At 25.9% G+C, this 14,609-nt stretch overlaps 1 protein-coding gene across 1 annotated transcript; it reads right to left on the reverse strand.

Annotated features, from left to right (window-relative positions):
* Positions 1–5,550: 5,550 nt before the first annotated feature.
* Positions 5,551–14,520, reverse strand: Neos (nuclear receptor coactivator protein neosin). Its single transcript, XM_015524094.2, has 9 exons — positions 13,799–14,520; positions 13,614–13,721; positions 13,431–13,518; positions 13,054–13,083; positions 11,343–11,435; positions 11,045–11,244; positions 9,974–10,191; positions 8,164–8,239; positions 5,551–6,144 (listed from the first exon to the last, which is right to left on the reverse strand). Exons 1-9 carry the CDS (start codon positions 13,929–13,931, stop codon positions 5,909–5,911), a joined length of 1,182 nt encoding a protein of 393 aa, XP_015379580.1. The 5' UTR covers positions 13,932–14,520; the 3' UTR covers positions 5,551–5,908.
* Between the last annotated feature and the right edge of the window lie 89 nt (positions 14,521–14,609).

A 14,609-nucleotide genomic window follows, 5' to 3' on the forward strand; every position in this document is an offset into this window, starting at 1 on the left:
AGAAATGAGTGACAAGAAACTCGAGAGTCGAGAGAACTGACAACGGCGCAGTATCAAAATAATAACAAAACATTATTTCGCACATGCGCAGTGTACTTAATAACAAAAATATAAACACAAATCCAAGTGGATCGTATAGGACGTTCTGTCCGTTCTGATAACCACAAGAATTATATGGAATACATTTTTTTATTAATTAGCCACTGTGATTTAAAATAATATACCTAAATATACAATACATATATAACACGTATTACGTATATTGCACTTCTTAAATCATGCTTTCCAGTTTCCACATAATAGATAATAAAATTTAATGATAAACTATGTAACATTATATAAATATTCTACATCATATAATATATTTATAATACATTATAATATTACGACGGTGTTTATTAATCTATGATAGCTATTAGCTATCATCAGTGAGAGACGTGAGTGTTGCTAAATTATTTATTTCCCTAATTAGTAATTACTAATTACGATGTATGTGGTATTGTGGTCCGGTCTCCGGTATTACTGATTACTGAACAGTAAATACTTCTTCTGCTGATATTTGATTTTATAATAGGTACATCGTACATGTATGGCTGTATAACAATAAAAATGTATTTTTTAGAGGTTCTATTTAGAATTTACTGTTATAAAATGGACATTTTAATGAAACATTTATTGTTTGCGAAATAATGACATTTAAAAATAAAGGTAATAAACAGTAAACACTATTAGGTACAGTTATTTTATTCAAAATGTGACAATCGAAATATATTAAACTATTTTATCAACATTTAAATCAACTGCAATTCTGTATGTCTATTACATCATTATAATTTATAATAATCAACTATAGGTACGTCAACAAATACAATATGTGCGATTAAACCTATTTTCAACAGTTAAACAGTAACGACTAATTAATATAAAATATTAAAATTAATATAAATATAATCTGTGGTACGACAGAGTAGACTTAGACTAAATATAGTTATAATATAAACACTATAAATTATATCGTTATTGTTTATTATATCATGCGAATTATCGACTATATACATCATAACAATTACAAAATAATGCAGCATACTAACATAGGTAAATTATACCTACTGTCTTATACTTTTTTTTTTTTCCGTTTTGACGACGCCGCGGGATCTGCTTTCGCATTGCTTCCGCCTGTCTTATACTTATATTAAATTATATTATGATAGCTATATATTCACTTCTCAGTTCTCATCAAACCATTTATTATAACACAGTATAAAACATAAGTCATAAGACTAAAACCTACAAATATCACAACGAATATTCTTTACATATATTTTAGGAAAGTATAAATTAAAAAATATTTTCTGAATCTAAAATAATAAATAAAATTAGAATAAATTGTTTTTAATCCTTATAAAGAGTGTTTTACCGATACATTTGAAATTAAAAATCTAAATAGGTAGGTACTTAAAATACTTATAAATGTACTTTACAATACGACTTTATCAAATATAATATTATGATTTATGAAATACTTACTCTTTCTATCCCAAAAAGTTAGAGTACTAATATAGAATAATATAGATGCTATAATTTTCCAATTTTTATGTTATTAAAAAACTGTCATATTTTGAGACGTGGTAATAAAAAATTATATTCTATAATACAAGACAGATATTTTTCATAATACGATTACAATGTCACAAATTATTAAATTTAAAACCTCCGCATTTGATTTTTCTGTTATTCACTCAACATTACATGAAAATAAGTTTTATTTAGAGCAAGAACGTTAAAAATCGAAAAAGGCTGCAGTGATGGGCAATGGGCATTGATTTTTAATTTCATCAGTAATCAATTAAAGGTTAATTATATTGCATTTTAGCTACCACACATTTTTTTTTTTTTTTGAAACACAAGTTAAGAACAATATATGGTGGAAACAACAATTGAGTAAATCATTATTTTGGAAGTCCGAAATTTGCAATTTTACCTATGTTTTATGATGTACCTATTTACTTTACTGCCACACGCCAAGTTATAATTCATTTTTATTATTTTTTTTTTCTTATTCAAGAACGATGGTGAAATCAAAATTTGAAGCTTGATCATATCTCCACTCTCAATTCATTCTAGCCAATGTTCATATTATATTCATCCATTTCATTTACTTATATTATGATTATTCATATATACATATCGTAGATTTGTAGATTTAGTAGTTTCTTGATATAATAATAATTTATTTGAGTTTGTAATTTATTTTAATTAAAATATAATTTAACGGATATCTTATGATATATGCACACCAATATATCACTATTTATTTATAATTGATTATTACGGATATTTATAGAACAAGACTGCCACATCTCAAAATTAATGAACTTTCAAACATTTAATAAAAATAAGCAAAAATTAGCTCAATAGAATGCAAGAAAGAACAATTGAAATTTTAGCTACCATTCGTTTATTTGTTTTTTTTAAAAACAAATTTAGGTATTAACACTACTAACTTCAGCGAGTTAAGAACGATAAAAAAAAAAAAAAAAAAAAATGAGAAAATCGTTATTTTGAAATTATGTCCTTCTGATGTTTGCAGTTTTTCGTTTTACGAGTAACCGCGATTATGAACGTGTTCAGCTAAAGTATCTCCTATAGTTAATAACAATAATAAAAAAATACAATAATATATAATTAATAACATTACGCACCTAATCCTTTTGTATTTGTATATTATATACTTACTTAGATTTAAATTATAGACGGATCAAATTTAATTTTTCATGAACTCGAATATAATATAATTAACTATTAAAAATTTGCTTACCAAATTTTTGCTATTTTAACATTTTTTTTTCTTTCCAGTAATTTATAATAATATATATAATAAATATTTAAAACTTAAATTATTCCTAATTTAACCTTCAGCACGACGTTATACAACTCTCCTTTCCAGTGCTCGACTTAGCAAAATTAAAATACCCAGAGGAACTCCTGGTGGCTGGGACTCAGTTAATTTTAAAAAAAGAGCGTTCCCATCACTTGTTAAATGTTATTAAGCCGTGAAGACTACACCCCCACACTCCTTTTTGAATCGTATAAAAAATATTTATAAATAATCAAATTAAAAAATAATTACTATAAATATTATATTGTATATTACAGTAATAATTTACAAAATATACCTAATCACTAACTTAAAAATAACTAAGTAAACGCACAATTCATTTTAATTAGGTATTTATTTAAATTGTTCGATATTGACATATATTTTACCATAGGTATACGTATATTGTTCTTTCTTATCTTCCAATTTAATCCTTTTTGGACAACGGGTTTCTTCCGCATCTCTTTACCATTTAATATTCAAGATTTTGCATAGAAAAAAATTATGATATTATCACATGCATTTTTATAAAAATGCATAATAATGCAGCGTCTTGTGTGTGTCCCTTAAAAATAAAATTAGAAGTACACTAAAATTTCTGAAAAATTAGTTGTGATACTCCGTTCCCCTGCGTCACACCACTACCACAAGTCAAGCACTGTTCCTCTTTTGATAAGCCAAATGGCTAATTGAAAATTACATTATTTTTATTCAATTGAGTAGGTACTTTTTACTTGGCCGATGGCAGATTTGAACTTTATGTAAAAAGTAGCTATTGAAAGAAAAGATCTGGATGGTTAGATCATAAATTTTTTTATACATACTACATACTACAACTAAATTCAATAATACTTTACGTCTCATCTATGAAATGTATATATTGTATTTAATATTTTTAAGTATGAAATATAATGTAGTTACGTAATAGATGATTTGCCTAGTAAATAATCCACGAAAAAACAATAGAAATTAAGTCCCCTAAAAAATAACTATAATACAAATGGTATTTACAGTGTAACACCTAATTATAAGTCTGTATTAAAATGTCAAAAAAATATAAAACTATCAATTTTTCAGTTATGGTACTAAATGTATATATTATAATAATAATATAAAATGTCAATAATAGATAATGTTTAAAAAAAATTATATTATTTTACATAATTTGTGGGGATGAGTGGGGACAAAACAATATTGTTCGTATGTAATTATGTACCTACTATATTCATATTACAATATATTTGTAAATTTGTAATACTACTAACATTAAGATAAACTTTAACTTTTACCTATCATGTCTTATATATATTTTTAATTTTATAAAATCTCATTTGGGGTTATTTTTTGCAGTTCCATAATAGATATATCAGAACTCTCAGAACTTGATAGTAAAATAAACATTGAAATATTTAATTTTCATAGAAACAAATTAAGCAATAACAATACTGTAAAAAGTTTTTAAATAACACAGTGTTAACCCATTTAATGAAGAAAAATGTCGTTACCCTGTATTCAAAATTATATTTCATCGATTTATAATTTATTATTATTTTGATTATTGTTACTGTGTTATTTACAACATCGGACAAAGATACCCATATAAATGTTAGTACATGATTACTATATATATGTGACCTGTTATATACAAAATTAAATAAACTTAAGATTATTTCATATTATTTTTAGCTGGCAAAGCCTGATTTACAAATTTTTGGGGCGGGGACTTAAATAAAAAGAGGCCTCATATAAATTTATTAATATTATAATAATATATAAAACTAGCAAAACGTTTGGGGCCGGGTAACTAATCACCCTGGTACCCCCCTAAATCAGGCACTATTAGCTGGGGAAATAATAGCAAAAAACCTAGGTATTTAATATTTATCATGTTGCTCAATTTACATGCATTATTACCTATAGTGTATTATATGCCATGTGGTACAACATCTTTGTATTTATTAATAATTTTTCTTTAAAATAACCAAATTATATTAATAGAATATTGAAAAAACTTTTATTTTTTGCGGGGACATGACGTATTGTACAAGAAGAATGTACCATAAATCATAATGGTATTCTAATTTATAAATTTCTCCAAACTTTAGACTCTTAATCAATAATATCACAATTTATAGGGGATTATGATTTATAACAGAATAGCTTGATTATTGGCTATTAATTGTATTTATAATATGTACACAGGGACGGCGCAAGGGGGGGGGGGGCAATCGGGGCAGTTGCCCCGGGCCACGCAATTTTAAAATTATAATCAAGGCCCCGTAGTTCTTAAATTATATTTTATACTGTTCAGAGATTAGTTAGTTTGGTTAATATGTAATGTGACTGTTATTTATTTTGCCCGGGGCCCCGCAAATCCTAGCGCCGTTCCTGTATGTACATAATAACAAATGCATATTTATGTTATTCTCTTCACTCTTGTTAAACTAAATAAGAACTTTCAAGGATAAACATTTATATACTAATTGTAATAGATTATATTTAATATCCATATATAAATAAAAGATCTATATTACCATTTATCTAATTAAGAAAAGGCTTAGTTATTCAATAATTGATAATGAATGTTTAATTTGTATTTCTTGGGATAAGGTGAGATTATGCTAATACATAATATAATACATTTAACATTCATTGTTATGTTTTAATGCCTATTAGATGTTAGTGATTAGTAAAAATTTATTATAATATTATAAACAAATTTTACAAATGCATAGTAATTTTAACACACACTTTATAAGTAATTATTAAAAAAACCGTGTTGAAGTGACCGATATCATGAATTTTGTAATTGCTGAGTACATTCTCTCTCAATAAACATCAAGTTTATACAAGATTGAACAAAAAATTATATTTCATATTGTTTTATTATTTAAATTAAATACTTATATCAAATTAATATAAACAGAAGGGCTATAAAAAATACTTTTACCTATAATAGTTGTTTTAAAACAAGCAAAACAAAATAATTTATTTACAAGGACTATTTTTACAATACATGTACATTAGTATTTATTTTCTAAGTAATGAACCACCCTGAAATAAACTTTCTAACGCTTTTTGTACATTAGGTTCTTGAAGAATACTTGATGGCTCTTTTTCAGTTTGATTAGATTCAACGGATTGTTGAGATTGAGCACCAGAAGAAAGGGATGTATTCAAAATGTTCAAAATACGGTTTTGTAACTGGGCAGCTTGTGGATTTTGAATAGCAGTTGCTGCTGGAAGAATTGGTATATCTGGTATAGCTAAAATATAAAATTATTTGTTATTAAAAAATTACAATAATAATTATGACTAGGGCTCGGATGTTGTTGCATTTGCAATTTTTTTTCTATTGTTCGGATTTGTTGCTAAGTAAGTTATAAATTTGTTTCAAACGAGTACCAATTAATATATAAAAATTGTAAGTGCAACTTTTTGCAATTTTTGACCTTTCTTCAATTGTATTGCAATTTTGTCGATTGTCATCATTTTCAATACAATTTTATATATTTTTTTATATTTTCACTTTTTTTTGTAAGATTATACAGTGCAATAATTTTTAAGGTAGGCAAGGTTTTTTTAAAAAAACAAATCAAAAATAATTTAAATAAAAAGTTTTAAATTTTGATAAAATTATTTGTAGATTTCTGAAAAAATAAGAAGAACGCATAATTTACCAGATTTTTAATGACAACGTCCCGAATAATACATAATCTACAAATCGTTATATTAAAAAAGCGGGTAAGTGGATGTCGCTCTGCTGTACATTAGGTGGTGGGGTGGACCTCTGATTAGGGTAGGTTAGATTTGAATGCAATGATAGGTATCATTGTACCTATACGAAAAACGATTCTGAACGGAGATGATTTGTCAGTCTAGGATATATTATAGATAATTAAAAAATTTCAAATCTTTGATTTAAAAAGAAAATTTTGTATAAATTTCTAGCTTAAAATAATTTGCAAATTTTCGTAATTTTTACGTATTTAGTCAATATTTGAACTTCAAATGCTAATAAAAAAAAATTGGGCCTACGTATTTTTATAATTTTTTAATTACTATAAGAATAACATATGAGGAACTTTGTATTCAATTTTCAAGTATTTTGATAGGGCCGAAAAAATTTTTTAAAAATTGAAAATTTCAGTTGTCTATAAATACCTCAAAAAAGTCAAAATATTTTGAAAATTAAATCATGTAAAGAAAATGCCAATCTAAATAACTGGTAAAATTTTCAAGTATCTACGACTTATACTTTTTGAATAATAACAAATGTTTAAAATCGTTTGAGGATATATCGTTATCGTAACGATAATTATCGATAATTTCAAAAATATTAAAATTCAAACGCACTTAAAATTTTTCCTATAACGACGCTTCGAGTTTTCTCTATAGCTATTTGAAGGAAAACTTATGGAAAACTTAGTGTTATATTTTTAATCTTTAGTTATAAACAGAAAAAAATTTATGATTTTTAAACTTCAAAATTACTTGCAAATTTTCGCGTTTTCGACATAATTCGTAAAAATTTGAACTATAAACGCTTATAAAAAAAAATTGTGACTAACGATTTTTATTTTTTTTAGCTACAATAAGAACGACTTATAAGGAACCTTGTATTAAATTTTCAAGTTTTTTTAGTCGTCCAACATTTTTTTACCGACACTTCAAAAAAAAAATCGAAAATTTCAGTGGTCTATAAATGACTCAAAAAAAGTCAAAACTTTTTGAAAATTAAACTGTATATATATAACAATAACATAAACATTTGGTGAAAATTTCAAGTATTTACAGTGATTAGTTTTTGAATTACAACCATATAAAAAAATCAATTTGGTCGAAAACTGGTTTTGCGTAAAAATTCCAGTTTTTCTGTCAATTTTTTTTGTTTTTCTCGTTTTTTTTGAAAACTGTTGGAAAATGTTTATGCTTTGTTATAATGCACCAAGGATCTTCAATTTTACATCGGAAACCACCCCCAAAGTTTGAAATCGAAGCATTATTTCGACTAGTTATGCTGTACACAAACACAAAAAAAAAAAAAAAAACACACATCATTGTAAAATCAATACATTCATCACTTCGTTCAGAATCTAAAATAGTTATCAGGCAGTAGATTAGTGAAAAAGTATCATAACGAAAGTAGTATATAAAACATAAAATATTAATTTCAAATTTTATACTACAGAAATTAAACAAGTTGGCTCTGACAACCTTAATAATAAAAAACTTTTTAATTATTAATATTGTAAATTATTTAAAACACAAAAATATATATTTACTTGGCTTAAAAGTTGGCAAGACTCCAACTTCCTCTTTGATATGTTTCTCTTTTTTCTCTTTTAAATATTGTAGTATCTATTTAAAAAAAAAAAAGTAGGTTACAAGTGGGTTATTGTAATGGATGGAATTATATAATGATATGTAATGATATTATATTAATGTATACGAAAAACAATTCTTAGCGGAGACAGTTTATCTGTCTACGATAAATTATAGATTTTTAAAAAATTTCAAATCTCAGATTTAAAAAGAATTTTTTATGAATTTTAAGCTTAAAAAAATTTGCTAATTTTTGTGATTTTTTTTATGTTGTCAAATCCAAACTTAGAATGCTTGTAAAAAAAAAATTGTGAATATGTATTTCTTTAATTTTTCAACTGCTATTGTAAAAATAAGTTAGGAGCCTTGTATTCAATTTTCAAAACTTAGATTTAAAAAGAAAAACTTTTATGAATTCATGTCTAAGATAATTTGAACATTGCTGTAATTTTTACGTATTTAGTTGAAATTTGAACTTTAAATGCTTATAAAAAAAGTCGTGCCTATGTATTTTTCAAACGCTATTGTAACAATAATTTAAGTGTCTTTTCAAGCTTTTTCAAGCTTTTCTACCCAACAAATAATTTGTTATTGATATCTAAAGAAAAAAAAACTAAAAAAATTGAAAAATTAGAATTTCAGTAAACAGCTCAAAACAAGTCAAAATATTTTGAAAATTTTATCAAATTTAGAAAATGTCTATATAAACATTTAGTAAAAGTTTCAAGTATCTGCAGTTATTTGTTTCAGAGTTACACCAAAATAAGAAAATTAGTAAATGAGAAATCTAGTGAAAATCCAATGTTGTAAAAATTTAAATTTCAAACGCTCATATAAAAACTTATTTAACTTTCTGGTGGATATTTATTTTATGATAAACGTTGATAAACTTGAAAGAAATCCTGTATTAAATTTTCAAATCTGAGATCTAAAATAAATTTTTTTATGAATTTCTAGCTTAAAAAATATTTTTTGAATTTTCGTGATTTTTACATATTTTGTAAAAATTCTAATTTTGAATGCTTATAAAAAAAAATTGTGACTATGAATTTATTTTATTTTTCAACTGCTATTGTAACATTATATAAGAAGCCTTTTATTAAATTTTCAAGCTTTTCCACCCAACAAATAAATTTTTATTGATATTAATTTAAAAAAACTAATAATGATCAAAAATTGTATAATTTGCCTAAAAAATAGTTCAACTTAACTTGAATTTTTTTGAAAATTGCATTGTGGATAGAATATGCTTATATAAACATTCGGTGAAAATTACACAAATCATTGTAAAATAATATAAATGTTTGTATTTTTTTTTTTTTCTGAAGAAGAGGTCTTAATGTAAATAATACGAGTATGCCATAAATACGCCCATAGAGGGGGGGGGGGCCTCTAACTCTAAAGATAGCCCTGGTATTAGTTACTTAAATTTTGTACAAAACCTTGACTAAATGCTAAAGCAAAATAAGTTATCCATAGGAGTAAGAGTGTAAGACCATACTTATGAAGATATCAAGTTAAAACATTACAAATATTAGCTTCAATGATAAAAATTTAAAATTGAATCATAAAATATTGAATAACCAATAATTCTATTTTGAAGTTTAAAATATTTTTATTTATCCACTGATTTCAATAATAGAAATAATTTTTATTCTTAAATTTAATTTAATAAAAAAACCACTTAAACTTGTTATTCGAAAAATATTACTCATTTTTTATGAAAAGATCAATTAAAAATGTATACTATAATTTAGATTTAATATTTACCATATCATACTGTAGTACTGTTATGTCTCTTCGATCCTGTAATAAATTCAACAATGTGCTGATTCCTTCAGGATGTTTATCACCTAAAGGCAAGCCACATTCAGATATAGGAATGCCAGTAAGTCCAGGTATAGGAGTCATTTTATCTCCTCTAATGTATGCATCAAAACTATGAACAATAAATGTCAATGCATCTTTATAAGGCATGTTTCTGTGTTCTAGAAAAATAAAAATAATACATCAATAAATATTTGAAAAATATGTTTGTGTTAAAAAAACACTTAAACAAAAATTACTTGATATTTGTAAACATTTATATTTTTAAGGATAAAAATGAAATGTTTTAATAATGGAGCAAAAGTCAGCAAAAAGCTTTACTTTTAAAGTCAGAGCCTTCTGAAATTACCATTTTTTTTTTGCATGCCTAAAGTATTGTCCCCTTGCTTTAGAAACTTAAATGAAAATAATTGTTATGATGAAAAAAAGAAAGTTTTTGTAAAATGTACTCTAAATAATAACAACTCATTTAATCATGTAACATATATTGACGCGGGCCCGCGTAATAGCCGTTTGAATTCAAACGGCCTTTGCGCGGCAAATCGCGCAATTACTTCTCTTTTCAACCGCCAATCGACAACGGACGACACCGACACGCGATAAGCGCGCCTGGAACGGTCGATCCGCCGAGACTCCGAACCGGTTGACAGTAGAGTGAGTTCTCTGACCGACACTGAACGACACACGCTCCTCACCACCCCGCTATTTTGATTTTCGTGTTGATCATTTTCTGGCGGTTGTATTTTCAACCACCACAATAAAAAAATCATTATACCGCGAACTGTTTGTGTTTTTCTTTTCACCACTTCCTACACTAGTGACACCACTGACTCACGCGGTATCCGTCCAGGACCGCCACAATATATATATAAATATATATATATATATTATTTAAAGATTAAAACTTTCTGGGGTGATGTATGTTTGGCATCAAAAGAATTGCCTTAAGGCTTATAAACACACACACACATGTATATTTTATTTATGTAGTCTAGAAATTGCATAATATTTTACCTTCAGGTATACCATGAAGTATATCAACAGTAACGCTTCTATACAATTTATTTTCATCACGTACAACTAAAACATACAATGTCCCTCTTTGTGCTAATGTTCCAAGAACACGATTCATTGGTATATCAGGATTAGGAAACAACAAATCAACTTTCATGTTCATTTTTTTTAAGTTCACTTCTAAAAATTCTGCATACTCTCTATAAAATAAATAATAGATAAAATCACTAAATAAATATTACTTATTTTAATTAAATGTAAGTATAATGTAAAATAAAGTGTATTCTTTAAAACTTACGTTAAAGAATTGTTAGTGACAACAATTTCACAATCATTAGGAGCATTTGGATTCATCACATTAGGATTGAGTCTAACTGGTTTAAAATCATCACTAAAATTGTAAAAACAATATAATGAAACTTCAATAAGTTTAAAATGCATTAATTTCGATGTTTTTACAAAAAATGTTATCACATTAATGCATAATACTATAGTGTTCATTGGAATATTTTTGGGGGATGAAATACATTTATAATAAATCAAACATTTTAAAATATAACCCCCTATATTTAATTGTCTTAAACTCTCGATAAAGTTGTATGTATACAAGGTGAAATAGAAAAACCTGATAAAAAAAAAATAATTAAACCTATGACAGAAATTAATATTATATAAGTAAATAATTTAAGAAATATACTACTTGACTTAGATAAATCTTTTTACAATCAAAATAGTTCTTATAATCAGATTCACAAATAGGTTATTTTGAATTTATCCAAATTTTTTTTTATTAAATTAAAATTTTTTTATTTTCAGTACTAAAAAATAACATAAAAAAAATTATTACACGTGTAGTGTGTAGGCTAACTTAATGAATAAAAAATAACAAATAAAAATTAATTTGATAATTTCAAAAAGTTACTATTCAAATAAAAACTATACTAGTACTAAATATGTATCATATAATGGTAATAAGATTATAATTTATAAGTCTTTTAGTTAATAATAGCATTAATTATACTATTATATATTAAACTAAATTGATTTTTTTAATAATTTACTAATCAAACGTTTTATTGATTTTTATTATATAATTTTAAATACTGCAGCTTGTTCTGATGTTTTTTATTTTTATACTTTTTTATTTGAATAATAAAGTTTGAAAATAATTAGAATAATAAAATTGTAAAAAAAATCATTTGAATAATAATTTATTCGAATAAAATGTTATCTAAATAAAATTTCATTGGAATAATGCCTTACTCTGGTATACGTAAAGGTTGCATTTTAAATTAATAGTTAATACTTGATACATTTTTCTTTAATTATGAATTCAAATACTAAAATCTATTGTTGAGGAGATAAGTGGATTAAACAAAACTTTACTACTCACTGATTATGTTCTGAGATAATGAAGTATGGTGTACCAACGTACAGCATTCGATTAGTTAAATATTATTTGAATAAAAATAATATGCATTTCATTACAGATGTATTTACTGATTTATTTATCATTGAACAAAATTTAAATTCTGAATATAATTAATGGATGCTTGGGAATAGTAGATACTAATAGATTTCCTGCTAAGAGGTTCTGCCCAGTAACGCATTTATTAATCACTTTATCGACTGTCCAAGACTAACATACCACCCGATGGGTCCTTGTCACAACAGTTTGTCCAGACCTTTGAATGTGTTAATTAAGCCTTTTTGGTCACATAAGAACCGAATTGGTTCACACACTCATTATACACTGAGTCAACACATGTGAGCAAGTTCCTTGCACATACATATATATACATGCGATACATATGTATATGTATAATACATACATACACATTCGCATGCATATTATACAACAATATAAATACATTTTTGATTTATATTCTTTAGTGATCAATATTTTGGTTGTGCCCAAAATAAAAATGTATTTACGAAACAATATTTGTTACGTCATATGCTATAAAACATTGTAAACTACAAAAATAATAATATAATGTATTACTTACTAATCTCTTGGTTGATTTCGGTTTTCATTCCTGAAATCATCACGTTATATTATAGTGTTTAATAAGTCTAGGATGATAAGATTTAAGTAATATTCAAGTTATAATTCACTTTTATAATTAGTTAAAAATAATCAATTTTCATAATGAGTATTCTTTAGTATTAATTTCTGAAGTAGCGTAATTTTGGAATAGCCAAAAAACTTTTTATTTAATATAATTGAGCTGCATGGCTTTAAAGTGTCAGATGTCAAAACATAAATAAACTATGCAACTTGCAAATATGATTTAAAATTTTGAAAACAGTACTTTACATCAAATCATTTACATATTATGTACAATATAATATGGTATAATTTAATAAATCAAATATTATATACCTCTTTTCATTAGCATCAAAATTTGCCGCTCTTTCATTTTTTACTAATTCTCCATTTCTATAAAAGAAAGGTCTTACTGGTTTCACATCTGAATATAAAATAGAAACAATTGTAACAAAACTGTCTAAACAAATTGCAATGCATACAAATCTATTTTAAACTAAATAAAAGTAGCATTCATACCAAGCTTCTTGCTCATAATATAATCTGGAGGATTTTGAGCCAAGGCTTTGAGCGCAGAAGACTCTTCTACAAACTGTACAAAAACATGTCTAGTCTGCAGTGAAACATCTGAAGAAAAAATTAGTATTTTTTAATAATTGAAAGACTGGATATCCAATATACCTAGTTATTGACATATAACTTACTATCAATTTCACCATATTTGTGAAATACGGATACAACTTCCTTGCGAGTCATGCCCGCTGCAGGTATGTTTGCCACATATATACGGGCCCTGGCTTTCAGTTCGTGATCAGCTTGATTTCTAGTTCTGTTCATGTTTATGTTTTCGTTACCTGGTTATGGTGTTCAAAACAAATTTTGTGAGTCTTCTAAACGATAGTGGTGAGAAACACACCAGTATTTTAACGAGTAATTGAATAACACTAGTGCGAACAATAGTGATTCAATGAAGTTTACAGTACGAGCAAAACGTATCGATAACCAGAACAAATAATTAACAATAAGGGTAATTATTATTATTATTGTAATTCACTTAGCGTCTTTTGAGTGAGCTCGATTTAAATTCGAAGTGAATGACGATCGTTGCATAATAAATACAAACAAATATTAATTATTCTACACAGGATGGGTTGATTTGATATTGATACTTTAAGACTTTGATAGTAAAGTAACTACCAGAAACAGTAGTAACTAATTATAACTTATAAGCAGAATTAAAGATATATATCTTGAATCGTGTTTACTAGTTTACTACAGCAGGCAGCGGCTATAATATAGTATAATATAGACAATATAGTACTAATTTGTCAATATTGATAGGTAGCTGCAGCTGCATTTATTATTATTTGATTTCACGTGCTCTTATCATAAGACCGGAGAGTGTCGCCACATCGTATGCGAGTATCAGCACAGAATATAATAATCAGCGACGGACGTCTGCGCGGGGCCTAAAACTAAACTATAGTAAACTCTGTACGATGTGGTCATGTGGAG

This window comes from Diuraphis noxia, unplaced genomic scaffold (genome assembly GCF_037042655.1).
Source record: "Diuraphis noxia isolate RWA-SAM2 unplaced genomic scaffold, SU_Dnox_SAM2 contig0002, whole genome shotgun sequence".
NCBI lineage: Eukaryota > Metazoa > Arthropoda > Insecta > Hemiptera > Aphididae > Diuraphis > Diuraphis noxia.